Source organism: Musca vetustissima, unplaced genomic scaffold (genome assembly GCF_032173495.1).
Source record: "Musca vetustissima isolate MV318-11 ecotype Yass unplaced genomic scaffold, APGP_CSIRO_Mvet_v1 utg6680, whole genome shotgun sequence".
NCBI lineage: Eukaryota > Metazoa > Arthropoda > Insecta > Diptera > Muscidae > Musca > Musca vetustissima.
The window spans coordinates 53,649-68,933 of NW_026880682.1; the positions used below are offsets into that span (position 1 = coordinate 53,649).

The 15,285-nt window shown below is 34.2% G+C and overlaps 1 protein-coding gene across 1 annotated transcript in view; it reads right to left on the reverse strand.

Moving 5' to 3' along the window:
- LOC133326458 (dystonin) overlaps window positions 1–15,285 on the reverse strand; it is an 89,691-nt gene that overhangs the window by 38,731 nt on the left and 35,675 nt on the right. The window contains exons 5-11 of the mRNA XM_061535092.1: window positions 11,832–12,111; window positions 10,473–11,755; window positions 8,905–9,823; window positions 7,756–8,386; window positions 6,806–6,941; window positions 5,286–5,369; window positions 4,404–4,625 (exon numbers count right to left, since the gene is read on the reverse strand). Coding sequence (XP_061391076.1) covers window positions 4,404–4,625; window positions 5,286–5,369; window positions 6,806–6,941; window positions 7,756–8,386; window positions 8,905–9,823; window positions 10,473–11,755; window positions 11,832–12,111 — 3,555 coding nt within the window. The remainder of the gene's footprint in view (window positions 1–4,403; window positions 4,626–5,285; window positions 5,370–6,805; window positions 6,942–7,755; window positions 8,387–8,904; window positions 9,824–10,472; window positions 11,756–11,831; window positions 12,112–15,285) is intronic.

Here is a 15,285-nt window from a genome sequence, read left to right on the forward strand (position 1 = left end):
TCACAAAGAGAAACAATAACAGAGAGAATAAAAGTTAACAGAGTTCTGTTAATAGGGCGACCTCATGAGAATCTGCTGCTTTTCATTCATCTGCCATGGTGAATGAGTGGCTGTGTGTGTGTACTAATTGGGGGGAAATAAACAATAACAACAACAAAAGCACCGAGAAAACAAATGCCGGTTGCTCTCTAAATGACTACGAGACATGTCATTGTCCTCCTCTTCTCTTGCATTAGTTGCTTGGTTATTAGCCGTATTTTCTAACAACATTTTGGCATTTGTTTCATAGAGTATTTAAAGAAAACAAATACAACAACAACACAATCAGCATTAAACAAGAAAAAATGAAGGAAGTTTAGTTGTTTTTGGTTGTCATGAGATACGTCATGCTTATTGTTATTGTGCTTCAGTAATAAACAATTATAATTTCGAAAAGCAGCTCAATGATGTACTAATGGCTGGCGGGTTGGCTGGCTTAGAACACCAAACAGGTTGGTTACTTTATCTTTAAACAAAAATAAAAACAACAACATTGTTTGTGGCAAATACCACACACACTCACAAACATTTAAACAAAAATTCAACCACAGGCCATGGCCACTGTTAAGCTTGAATTAAATTCGATGTCTTCATCAGAGTGAGAACGAACCTACATACCTAGGTATTTCAAAATGAAATAGAAATGTAATGATGTCATTTCGTGTGAAGTGAAACTAGCCGACAATAAAACAAACATGCGGGTTGGATTTACAAGTCGCTAACAAGTTTAAAGCCTACCGATTTTATTCTTTCTTCTTAGCCACATATCCATATAGCAGCATAGTAACTTGAGGCCACAGTAATTTGCCTTTTCGGCAATTTAATGAAATTAATTTTTTGTTATTTATTTGGAAATTGTAATAAAATGTGTCGAAATCGTTATGAAAGTAAAATTTGAGTGTGTGTTTGGTTATACACCATTAACCATAGATGGTAACCTGTTTTTGTTGTTGTTGAGTTCTAAAATAAAAGAGGTTTGTAAGGTTATACGCCTATGCAATATTAATAAGTCTAAGGTAAAAAAGAGGAATGTTTGACAATAGGGGTAATATAACCGTGTCACAGCTGTTGAAGTAAATTTACACCTACAGACATTTTTTTTATTGAAACCAGAGGTGTTAATAAAATGATTTTAAATTAAAGAATTTGTAACCAATTATCTTGGTAGAATACATTGAAAATTTATTTTAATGCTAAATGCGGCAAAAATTAACCTTTTGGTATAATATATTCGAAAGCAATATTGAAACTAATAGCGGCAAAAGGTATACTACAGCCGACTAAAGTGTATACAAATGAATTTTCAAGAAAAAAAAAATGTAGAATAATGGTGGTCACTATATAAAAAACAACTTGAAAATCAACATCCCGAAACATTACCAAACCCTTAAGGGGGTTTAGTAATGTTATAAATTTTGAATGAAAGTTGTCAGCCCTATTGTGCTTTTATTTACAAACTCAATCAACCAAATATTGAGTTTAAATATTTAATGCAAATTCTCTCATACCATTGCAAATACCAATAGCGGTATCTTATGAAATTAAAAAATACTAATAAAATAATATAAAAAATAAATTATATTGTTTACGATTATTAAATTAACCTTGAACAAAAATATAACAATAACAAACAAAAAATATGTAAATTAAGGAAATAACTCTCCTTTTCAATTGATGTTGTTCGTCTGTCGTCGTATTGTGTGTAAAAATAACAACAACAATAAAGCATTTATCAAACAAATGTGAGAACATTGAATCGAGGAGAATGAATGAAGGGTGTGTAAGAGAAGTATGTGTCATGACGTCGCCTAATACACCATGCATATGCGTGTGTGATGATGATCACTTGAATGACGACATCACAACAATATCACTTGGATCTGAGATCTTGGTACGTGCGAATAGCAAAATATTGTCATCGAATCGTAAACAAAAAGCAAACGAATCATTTTTTATATCTCTAACAAGCCGTAAGGCCATAAAGATTAATCTACTTCTTTTGAAGTTTATAACAAAAATGTGAATAATAAATTAAATAAAACACAACACCAGCAACCAGTGAAATATATAGTTTATAGTTTTAGAGTTATATTAATGAGATGCAAAAGATATGGCGCTTCAATATATAACAGATGTATCTCATATATGGAATATTAAATCAATAAATTTTGGGCGATCAAAAAATATATGTATTAGGGTGTCACGTAAAAGTGGTCTCATGTAGTATATTTTATATTAACTTATTTGGTCATTCAGATGTAAATTGTGTAAAAATTAATATACTCAAGTATTAAATATATATTTAGGTTTTAAAACCATCTATTAGTGTTGGAAAAAAATGAGCATTGATAATCTATGGTTTGATAAAACATCTTACTTATAGAAGAGGCAGATATTTTCTTGTTGTTGTTCTTTTTGGGATTGTGAAATGCTCTCATAGCTAAAATATTTCCATTTAATTCTATAGTTTAATTTAGAAATTACTTAAATAACATATCACATAGACAACGATGTGTCCAAAATTATTTAATTAATTAGAATTCTGACAAATATGATTTAGAATGAGGCGAGCATTTAAAGTATTTCTTTTTTGAACATGAAATCATAGCTTTGATAAAAAAAAATCAATCGCTATTTAGAATACAAAATCCGAATGGCAATGACAAATTCAAACTGAGTTCAATCGTGATTGTTATTGTTCCAAAAACAATAATTCATCAATTACAAAAATTTAATTTAAAATAATAAAACTATTTTGCATCATGATGTTATGTTATACTAAACATTTATGCGTAAACAACAATTTCAATACCCAATGAAATCATTGTCAACAAGATTTAGCTGAAGCTAAACAACATTCATAAACAATTAATATTCTAAAGTAGCAAACAGAGCTGCAAAATAAAAAAAATATGCTACTAATGGACGAGGCTTACTACTGTTGTGGGTATTTTTAACTCTGACATAAACAGATGTGAAAAAGTGGGTGACAAAGAATCAATACAAGTTTTCAATTCACAATCTATTTGTTAATACATAAAAGTATTCGATTGGAGGTGACAAATTAATCGCCTAAGAACGGAAACTATATAATTTGGATAAATTAATTTTAGACATTGCTACGAGGGATGATGATAAACGATCTCAGCCTTAAACTTTAGTTTTAAAATGCAGTCATAATTCGTTTTGTTTTCGATTTTGCACAGATATCACGTCATCATCTGAAAAGTTATTTTTTGTTTATTTTTTTAATTTATCGCTTGTATAAACAAATTTATTTGAAGATTGAAATTTATTGTTTCGTTAATGCAGTTGTACGGTTGTTGTGATCATTTACTCGCTTAAAACAGGTTTAAAGAAAAAATAATGGATAAAATAGATTGAATATAGCAGGTTGGTGGCAAAAATCTCCTCTATATTTGCTGTTGGTTTGCCTTCAGGACCCATACTCTGATTTCTTGTTTGGTCACAGAATATTTTCATGAATTGATTTATAAAATAAAAATCGTATTCTATTTCAAAAAAAAAAAAAATGTTTTTTTTTAAATTTTTGGCTAATTAGTTAGATATGTAAATAGAAAAATCTAATTTTGGAATTAATTCTATTCAAACTGCCCACACAGAAAATTAATGACACTGACTGACAGTGGCAACAAATAAAATAAAGATGTGAATTCACGTTTGGTAATTTTGTAACTCTTTTGAAGTTAAAACCAGTTGAAGTGTTTACAAATGGTCGAGATGTCTAGCTAAGTCAAATATTTAAATAATATCAGTATTGTTGTTCTTGTTGTTTTTTTTGTCGAGTTTTTTTTTAAACCAGTCTAAAAAAAATAATATTCAACATTTGTGTGCTGCCAAGAATAATGTTTTGTTTGCATTTAAATAAAAAACGAACTCACATCATAATAACAAAAATACCAAACTGATTAAAAAAAGCCAAAATTAATATTCACAGCCATTTAGGAAACGATTCTAAAGTTTAATTAATTTTCAAATACGATACGTTTTTTTAAGGAATGCAAAACAAATTTAAATAGCTGTCAGTGGTATATTGTTTATGGACATAAAAACGAGAAGTGGATTTTGTGAAAGCGAATTATAAAAAAAAATCTATTAAAAAATAGGAAATTGATTTATATTGGAGCATCAGACAAATAATAAAAATACATTACGAAAAATATGCTATAATGAAATTTGTAATTCACAATAAATACGCCCTTTTTATGTGGGATATCTGGAAAATTTCATTTTCAATAAATTCGTATTTAAAACATCAGCATTTTTTTTGCAAACACACAACTTGCTTATATATCGAATTAAAAATAAATGTAAAAAAAAGAATTTTTTTAATGAAAACTTACCAAACCATCGCTACCGTTCACTTCGATAGCCGTCTTAAGACGCTGTGATAATTGTTCCAATAATCGATCGTATTTCGTATTTAAAATATCCAAACGTTGGCTGTAATACTGTGTTGCTCCGGGATCACTATCCGCGGGACGTAAATCACGACGCGGCGGTGAAAACGAGGGACGTGCTTCCAATAGCCAATCGATGAAGCGCAGACATTTACCATCGTAAATCTTTACAATTTTAACGCCGAGGAATTTTGTTGTATATATTGGTAGTTTGTTTATTTGATTGTGGTTTATATTGTTTGTTTGTTCGTTTTTAAGGGGGTTGATTGGTTGGTTGAGGGGTTAAGGTTAAAAGTTAAATTGATTTGTTTTGGTTAGTAATTGTATTGTTGTTTTTTTTCATTGATAAGTAAAAAAAGTTACAAAAAATTGGTAAGGAATTAGAATTTCGGTACGAAAAATATTTAGTGCTTTTTTAATACAGTTGATTTTGGGTTTTAAAATTAAAATTGGTTGGTTTTAAAATTAATAAAAATAGAATTTTGTTGGTCAAATTCAAGTTATTTACACACCACCAAAACAAAATTATTAATACTTAAATTTTTAATACTTTATCCTTGAGTTATCTTTTGAAAAAGCAATAAATACGAGTATACCTTTGGAATTTGTTTCCGAACAAAAAATAATGTACACGCAGAACTAAATTGCATATATGTAGTAATTGAACATGGTCATTTTCGAAATACTCTTACCCGTAGAATTTCGAAATAAAACCAGTATTTTCTTTACAACAATAAAAAAAACAGACGCGATATAGATAGTATAGGACATGAATAGTGTATAGGAAAAGTGTGGAATGTTTCAAGTAATTTCATCATCATTTACCTTTGCTTCTCTTATAAGTTTGCCTCCAGCCAAGTTGACATTTTCGATTTTAGGTTTTCGTTCGATAGCAGCTCCCAGCAATTTCTTTTGTAATTTGATGGTAAAGGATATTTTTTTATAACAAATAGATGTGTATTTGTTTCCCGTTGGTCACGTTGTGTGTTTAACCGAACAACGACATTTATGGTCGGAAAGTTACATTATTTTGTGACAATTTTAGTTTGTTTAAATTGTGTTTTTGGTAAGATAGTACATAGTATTTATGTGTATTTTTTGGTATTGGTTTTTGTTTGTTTGTTTTTGGGTGAAAAATACAAAAAATTAGACAAAAATACAATTAGTTTCAAATTTTTCTACAATAGTATATATTGCGGGGTAATTTTAATTTATTTTCGACACAAACACTTTAGTAATTCATTGCTCCATTTTGTGTCATAATTTAATTAAAAGAACCCTTAATCATTTAGTGCAACAATATAACAAAATATAAAAAAAATAATCAAAACATTATTGTATACATTTCAAAAAACCACTACAAAATAAAATATTTCTACAACGTTAGGGGGAGAGAATATAACATTTGGATTATGAAAAGTAAATTGGGAGTGACAGTTGTGGTGTTGGTGTGACTTATTTATTTTGGAATTTCAATTTTGCGATTTACTTTTGATAAAATATTTTTGGTATGGGGGAGCGGGTAATGTGTGTGCCAGTGTGTATTTTTGTACATGACCAATTTAAAATTTGTCATATAAATGTGTATGTATGTGTGTGTGTGGATGTTTGATATTGATTTCTAAGTGAGCACAAAAATGTATCAATCACAGGTTTATCAAATTAATTTCTAAATATTTTGTTGTTTTTTGTATAAAAATTAATAATACATTAAACTACCACCCTTAACCCTAGAGAACAATTCAATTCTACTTTGGCTCTTATTGTTGTTGGCAATAGCTGCAATTCTACAAAATAATATGAATGTACACTTTGTTGTTGTACACAATAATGTAATAAAGGACAAAACAATGTGTAATTTTCAACGACATATTAACACACAATAAAAAAAACAACAACATTGAGATACGTACTATTATAATCATAAACTCTATGGGGAAAACAACACACATTTAATCCAAAAAATATATGGGAATGTATGGGAAACAGGTGGCAAGGACACAACAAGATATAATAACACAAGACAAAATAAATTTAACCAACACCAATAAAAAAATTCTCAAAAGATTGCAATTGCAAATTATTTAAAGGGGATTTTTCGACAAGAAAAATATATACTTTGTGTTTTCCTTCTTTTTTACTAAGAAAATTTGGATTTGGTATTCAGTGAAACTTACTTAAAAAAATAATAAAAAAATGCTTTTGAAATTCAAATAACCTACTCTAAATGAAAATAAACTGGAGAAAAAAAACTTGTCCTAACTGTAGACTAACTAAATTGATAATCATAATATATAATAAAAAATAATAAGACTAACAAATGTTCTTCGTTTTTCTATACTCACATCCAATTCATAAGCTGAGGTAGCTGTAGGCATGGCGGACAATCTTTCCGTTGTGCCATCTACCCATGATTCTTCGACTTGTACGCTTGATTGGAGATTCTTCATAAGGCCAATGGCGTTTTCGCATGAACGCATTCTGTAAAAGGGAGACACAAATCATTAAATTAACATTTAACAAATATTGTAAAACAAATGAGTACAAATGTCTACATTTGCGGTATCACACAAAATGTGTCTGATTGTCTTTAGTGACGTGTTAAGGTGTCAGGTAATTGGAAATGCTTTGAATGTACGTACAGGTGGTACAATTGGATGTCATTGAAGTATAACCAAGTAAGAAGGTGTGCTCGGTATCATTTAAGAACTGTAAAAGGGGGGTACCTTTAACATGGGAATAATTGTCAGCACTGTTAAACGTGTATAACAACACACGTAGGTTTTATTATCATAATATACAAGGCAATGTGGAGTAGTAAAATATTTAATAAAACTATAAATACTTATCTTCTATATAAGGAATATGTTCACCAAAAAATAGAGGGGATTTATGATGTAGTGAAATAAGACAGTAAGGCGTTTGGAATGTCACAAGTTCTACACGTTAACAGAGCAAAAATGTTGACAACTCTTAGTTACAACAGAAAAATATTTTAAAGAATTATTTTATTATTTAAATGATCACTATCCCGCTTCTGTTGATATAAACAGATGTTACATTTTAAAGTTTTCTCAAATAATTAAAGTCAGTTTTCCAAAAGCTTGAAATGTGTTGCGGATAATATCGCGAGAATATCATCTAATTTTAGTTAAAAACTACAGATATTAAAACAAAACATTTTTGAAATTTAACACAAACAATTCCTATTCAACCCAAAGACATTTCTCATTAGTCGGTACTATTATGTGACACCCGCAGTAGCATTGCTATCTTCCTCTTCTCTCATACATACCTCTCTGCCAATTGATTGCATATTGCACTCCAACGAGTATTTAAACGTTCAACATTTGCATGCAAACGTTTCAAATCACCCAATACTTGTGTTGGTACACCCATACGACCCAATTGATCAGCGGCATCGGTCATTTTATCCATTTGTGGCTGCTGTTGTGTGATCAAGTCTTGCATATGTGTCAATTGTTTGAACACCATTTCTAAACGTTCCGGTGTAGAGGGAAGATCTTGATGTTTGGCCAGTTGATTTTCAATTTCCGATATAAAATGTTCATTATCCTCTAGACCAGCCAGAGAAGCTTCCAATAGTTTTAGGCGATCCTTGTGCAAATTGCTAAGGGTATTCAATTCTTTCCACAACACCATCAAGTTGTCCAGACTCTTTTTGAGAGCTGGTGTTTTCAATGCAATGGTGCGGAAAGTTTCTTGCAGATGTTGTAATTCTGGTTCCAAGAGTTGTAGACGTCGCTCATAATCGGAATGGATTTCCAAAACATGTTCCAGGGAATCCAAATCACGTGGCAAGGGAGCACTGATAATTTGCTGCAATTCACGGGCCATATCTTCCAATTTACCCTTGATGGCAATGCATTCTTCGGTGAAGATGCGACTGGCTTGTTTGCTTTCCTCTGCAATAGACAAATTCGTTAGTAGTGTACTTAAAAAATTATTGAAAGGCAAAGGAATGAAAGGGGAAAAAGAAGAAAATCATGCTCCTTCATAGTACCCCTTGTTTTTCGGCTAGCGAATAAATTTTTCATTTTGATATTGAACTTTTTGCTTCCACTGCATTGGCAGAACTAACTTAGTATCGACAATAAAACACATTGATGACAAATGTTCAAAATTGCCCCAATGTTGTGGCCAGATGTTCTTAAGGCATCCAATTCTTCTTCAATTAAACGTTAATTGAAACGGCGTTTTCCAGACATAAAGACCCACGCGGTTACCTTCAAATTTATTACATTTCAAGTGCGTGGCGACAAATATATATTCAGGGGTATTCTGGATAGTAATCACGCCCACGGTTTTCAGTAACTTCCAACAAATTGTTTGTTTCAATTATCTTTGAGGCTTAGTATTGAGCAATTGTTGATCACTTTTTTTCCTTTACATTACCTTCATATAAATCGATCTATAAACCTACCTTCTGCTCTAGCTCTCTTCTCGAATTCATCAAATAGACGATTGACTTCATCCATTTCGCGTCTCAAACGCCTCAATTGTGGATCGTTGGGATCGCCTTCACTAAGTAGTTTGTCGGCATCATCATTCAATGCTCTACGTATAGCGGTACGCTGTTCCGGTCCCATGGCCAAGAATTGATCAAAGTCCCAATCCTTGACAACACGTATGGTGGCAAATATCATATTTTGTCTCAGACGTAAATGTTTCTTTTGCCACAGACTGACAGAACGATCGAACAAACGTTTTAGACGTTCAGCAGCATCAATAGCTTCTTTGTCTGGTGGAGGCATCAGTAGGCAAGCACTTGGTACCAAGCCTTCTTGACCCTTTGCGGTGCGAATGCGCCATTTGACACGTCCTGAATTATCAAGGAGGGTACATGTTTCTCCCTTTTCGACGGGTATTTGACCTTGCTGGTTGTAGGCACATATGGCCTGAACGGGACTTTGACGATTCACTGGTTGACGTCGCTTATTTAAAGGTACAATAGTTTGGGCTCGGTGTTGCAGTTGGGCAACAGTCTCACCAAAGGCATTCAATTCTTCGCGCAAATCTTGCATGCCACGCAACAATGCTTCGCCTTGATCTAGGCCAAATTCTGATTTGGAATATTCACTGTTGAGAATTTCATCTCGCTTGGTAAGCCACTGTTCGGCATCTTTGATTTCGTCAAAGAATTGGTGATATTCTGTGGAATGCTTCAAGTGTACCTCCAAACAGAGCGTCAGTTGTAAAAGCCATGCCCATTGTTGCTGCAAGGCTGTTAGATGGGCTTCAATACACTTGGAGGCGGGATGTTGCTGTCTGAGGAGCGTCTCACCACGATCCAATATGGTACCAAAGTGTAATTCACGTTTTTCCAATTCGGACATTAGATTCTGTGGAAACAAAGATTTGCGATTAGTAAAATCAAGTCGATAATATGAAAAATAGAAAAAAAGCCAATATCAAAGAACAAAAAATAAAAGAAAGTAAAAGAAAATATTAATAAGCGATTGGAGAAAATTAAAAAAGAACACAAATACGTCTGCAAAATAATATTTAGTAAGGACCGTATAAATAAGCTTTGGCCTCAATTAAAAAGCTTAAAAGGCATATTGATTGAGAATAAAATTCGAGAAACACTCTTGCCAACGAATAATTTCAAAATATGAAACTCTTTAAAATATTGGTTCAATAAATTAATGCACTTGGTAAGAGATACAAACATAATCTAATTAAACAAAAAATCGAATTGAAAAGATAACATTTTCATTAAAAAATTAAGATGAAAAATACAACAATAATAAATATCTAATCAAATTACAAACTCAATTGAAGAATCGTCATTTCTCTATCTCACCTCTTCTCCATTACCAAATGCACGCTTGTTATGAAAATTGCAAGAATTAAATAAATATGAATAGAAAAAAGCTATGTGATTAGCATTGTTGTTTGAATAAATTTACATTTGGGATCAAGCGATATTTTAGTACAGCACAATTTATTTTTTTAGAGGATACTAATTATTAAATAATTCTAACTTACCTCGTAATATCTGTGCACAGAGGCCAAATCTAAATTCTTATCGGCCCAATCACGTGTTATTTCAATTTGTTCCTTTTCATTGAGCCACTGCAATTCAGCCGATGCCTGGGCCAGGAAATTCTCCAACGTATCCAAGTCGGATAGACGTTTTGTGGATGTGCTCAGTAGTTCGGCATACACCTTTTGCAATTGATTCAAGCGTTGTTGATAGAGGTTCAGTTCATCGCCAGAGAACTTGCTCTGTTGACGTTCGTCGTTGAGTATTTTAGCATGGAATTGATCGATAGCCTTGTGGGCATGTTGTTGGCGATCGCGTTCCTCCTTCACCGAGGGCAAATCGGAGCCATAATCGGCGGCAAGCATTTGTTTCAATTTGTTTTGGCACCATTCGATGTGTTCCAACAGGTCTTTGAAGAGGGGATTTGTTTCGATTTGGCGTGATTCGACTACAGTGCGATGTTGGCGTATTGTAGATTTTTCAAGGACGGGGTATTTCAGTTCGGTCAATTTTTGTACCAGAACTGTATGGAATGTAGTTTGCAGCTGAACCCAGCGTTGGTGCAGCTTAGTGACCTTTTTGTGTAGCTCAGCGGCGTGTGGATAGCGTCCTTCGTTGAGAACATGGCAATCCTGATTCATATCTTGTAGAGGCTCCTCGAGAAGACGGATTTCCGTTTCCAAAGATTCTACAATATTTTTAGCATTGACAGGATGCAGAGTTTCAATGTGCCTTGCCTCCTCGATGATGCGTGTTTCCAAATCGGTAATTTTCATGTCAACGTGTTTAATTTCACGCTGTACCTTATCGGCAAGACGTTGCAAACGTTCCAAACGTTCGATTTCTTGTTGCAGAATCATATCACGATCCTGCATGGCGGTTTGCATGCGATACCATGCTTTTTCGATGGCCTCGGGACGCAAATCGGCTTCTACATCAATTTCGCCGATACTTTCAAAGTAACGTTCGAGCTCTTTGTAGATTTGTATCAATTTCGACTTTTCACGTTTGCGAGCCGATACCTCCTCATTGCGGAAGGTATGTAGGTCATTCAACAAACGTTTCAGCTCAATTAGAGAGGGCGGGAAGGAGCGATCTTGCAAGTATGCGGTCTTTTCCCGGCACCAATAGATAAACTGTTGGGCCAGATCACGATATTCATGGACACGTCGTTGTGATTCCATATCAAAGAGTGGATGGATGGCAGGTGGTTCTGGGAATACATCATACAATGATGATATATAGGTAATTAAAGATTTCTCATCGGGTTCGTTGGTGTCAACATCTAGGGGAGGAGTAAAAAAAAAGAAAATTAATTTTATTTCAAAGCTTATGTGCATATATAGTTCGATGGTACTTACCCTCAGGATCTAATAGACGTGTAACACCATATTCTTTTTCGACAATATGGAATGCATTCTCCAAACGTTCTCTTGGTCGATCGTTTCTTGCCTTTCGCCAGTCAAGCAAGTCCGGTCGATTACGATGAACCAGGGCTGAGAATGCCAAACCATCGCGCCATGACGATGTAAAATCGTTGACACGAACTCCCGGATACCGAGCAGTAGAGCGACGGGCCCAACGCAAAAGTGCCTCACGTGCTGATACATTGTCTTCTTTGCCAACAACAATATCGGAGATCTGTGCAGGAATACATAAGGGAATTATTGTTTAAATGTAATTAATAAAAGGTGTTGTTATTTTTTAGGGAAAAGGGAGTTTTTTTTAATATAGGTTGGTATGTATTTCTGTAGTTGTCCCATGAGCGCTGCACAATAATATTTCCAAAAAGGCAAAGGGCAGTTTAATAAATATTCGTAATTGGGTTGTATTAACCCCACATTTGGAGAAGAAAGAAATGTAAATATACAAATATATTTTGGCCGCTAAATTATTGTAATTGTTAGAAATAAAATGTCAAAAGTTTTTCGAATTTCTAAGATAATTTCCTTGACTTGGTTCGAATTTAAAGTAATTTAAATACTGTGCAGCATCATGCATTTTCAAGAATCATAAGACCCATTTATAAGCTTAGAATTACGCTGACATATTCTGAAATATGCTCGGCTTGTTACACTTTTGCGTGTTTCTCAATTGGTTTTGCTTTGATTTCCTTCTATTCGTTCTTCATCTACATCCGCCTAATTACCTTTGTGCGTCGAATGGTTGTGCTTGTCGATGATGCGGGCTCTATTGCCGGCATAGCAGTGGTTCTGGGCAATGTATGACGATATTCCAATTCACTGCTGCGCACCATTTTCGCTGGCGGCAACAAATCTTCTGGTGGTAATTGCTGCTCTTCCGCCCGACTTAGTGTGGTCACCTTACGCACAATGTGTGTTGTTATACGTCGATGGCCACTCGGACCCCGTTGCGAAGTTTTCGTACTCTCCACACTTGAACCTAATATTTCTGTGGAAATTCGCTTATTGCGTGTCACCTGTTGATATGATTCCTGCAGCTGATGGCGTTCATTGGCCGGACTAGAGGTGGTCATGGCCACAACCGTTTGTGTCACTGGCAAAGGATCACCGCCACCGTTACGAAAAGATTTACGCACAACCAGCGAACGATCATAAGACATGCGCTCATGGGGTGTGGCTGAGTCGGGAGCAACACCCGGATAATCTGTAATTACAGCTTCAATGGTTTTCTCATGTTTGAATTGATGCTGATATTGGGCACTTCTTTCATCGATATTGGTGGTAATGGGCGGACCACGAGATGGTACAATAGCCGTTGCAGAATTTCCATAACCTGCCGAGCCACGCTTTTTCATCAACGATGAAGAAGCGGTGGAGGTTGTAGTCGAATGCATATCTGTCCCTCGATTGTGATTGTGTGAAGCAGTGGTGTTGGCTATAGTACCTCCTCTAAGAGAAAATCGTTTATTGTGGCCCGTTCCAAATTCCTTGTCTATTCTATACATACAATATGTTGAATGTGTTGTGTTGATTTGGATGTTTGTGTTCGTTTTTTTTTTGTTTGTTCGTTGATTTCGCCTAAAAATCGTTTCGTCGTATGTATGTATGTATTTTGTTGTTACATTCGTAGCATATTTTAAATTTGTTTCGCCGGATCGGCTTTTAGTATTTTAAATTAAAAAAAACATCCGTCCATTCTGTAAAAATGGAGTAACAAAATCATTTCAGAATAGCAGTTTTTTGGAACCACTTTTTGTTGTTGCCGGTGATGAGGTTTTTTGTGCTTTTGATTTCCTCTTTGCATTGGTGTTGTGTTGAAGTGTTGCTACTGTTCCCGCAAACATTAACCGGATGTACTGGCTACTAATCAAGCCAAGGGGTTTATAATTCAATGCGCTAGGCCCATTGTGTGGTGACTGACTGAGAGAGAAGAAGAGCGACCGAGCGCGCACATGCGCATTGAAAGCGTTGCTGCTACCGTTAACGTCAACATCAACGGCGCTTGAACGATGATCAATGGAATGATGTCTGCGGTTCCGTTTAGTTAAAACCGTAAAATACCATGAACAATTTGTTGTTTTTGTTTATTTTTGGGGGGAACAAGTGATGTGTGTTGTTGAAGATTCCCTTATGCGGTGGTCTTGTGCCACCGCCAATGGGAGAATGTTTTTGTTCTTTTTTTTATAAATTTTGCAAAGACGATCATGACAAATGAATGAATGGATGAAGAGGAGCAGTGCAAAGAAAATAATTATGATTTTAATTCAAGGCAAAAGTTGTTACACGCAAGTGTACATACGCTAAGGTTCGACAAGTGCTTTAGTCATTCATATATATCTACATACAAAAGCAACAATATCAAGTACCCAACACAATATATTTTCAGCAGATAGATGTACATACAAAATGAGGGAATCTGTGTTTTTTTGCTATTATCATCAACAACAATGACTTAATTTTAAATTTTACATTTTCAGGGTAGAAGGAAATTCAAAAGAAAATGTGGAATTGGTAATGAATATGAAATTATGAATATGCTTGGAAAAACATGACATTCGATATTGGGTGACAATAGGGAAGATTGTCTATGAGGAGTAGGAAATCTTTAAATAGAAACGAAAGTTGTTTTTTTGGTTTGGAAGTTGAATATCCCAGACTTAATAATCGACACTTTTGCATTGTACGTCTTATGTATGCCCTGATTTTAAAGAATTTTTTGTAACTATCTTTGAATTATTTTATATTATGCTCTTGTTTTCCCACACAACAAAACAAACTAATTCGGTTTAATTAAATTTCTTGCTCAGCATGGCACAATTTCGGACTTGAAAAAAGGCCATTAACATCCAGTCCAAAAATGAAGAAATAGTAAACATTGTTAGTTTTTTAGAAAACAACAAAAACCCAACTCAAACGCAAAAACAACATTTCAAAATTCTGAAGATAAAAAACATGAAATTTTAAGCCATTAAAGCCTCTGATGTGCTGTGTAAGACTGATGCCACCGGCTTGCCTATTACCTGCCTGCCTGCCTGTTTCTCCAAAAATAGTCAAACAATGTAGATACGCATAGGTACGTATGTGTGTGACAAAAACATTAGTCATTTGGAGCAACAAACGCCGACGAACAAGTAACTCGCCAATATGAAATAACAATAGAGAGCCGGCAGAACCATCGGCCAGAGTTTTTTTTATGGTCAAAACAATCTAACAAAAAAACAAAGTAGTCAGCGCTATATTGCCCACAGCAGAACCGCGAACATCGAATATCGTACAAAAAAGTCATTTATGCGTTCATCGACATTATGAGAGTTGTTGGGCGCTCTTTAATCGAAAAGTTTACTCTCTCGGTCAGTAGACCGCGAAGAACTTTTTATTGCCCAGAAATGCA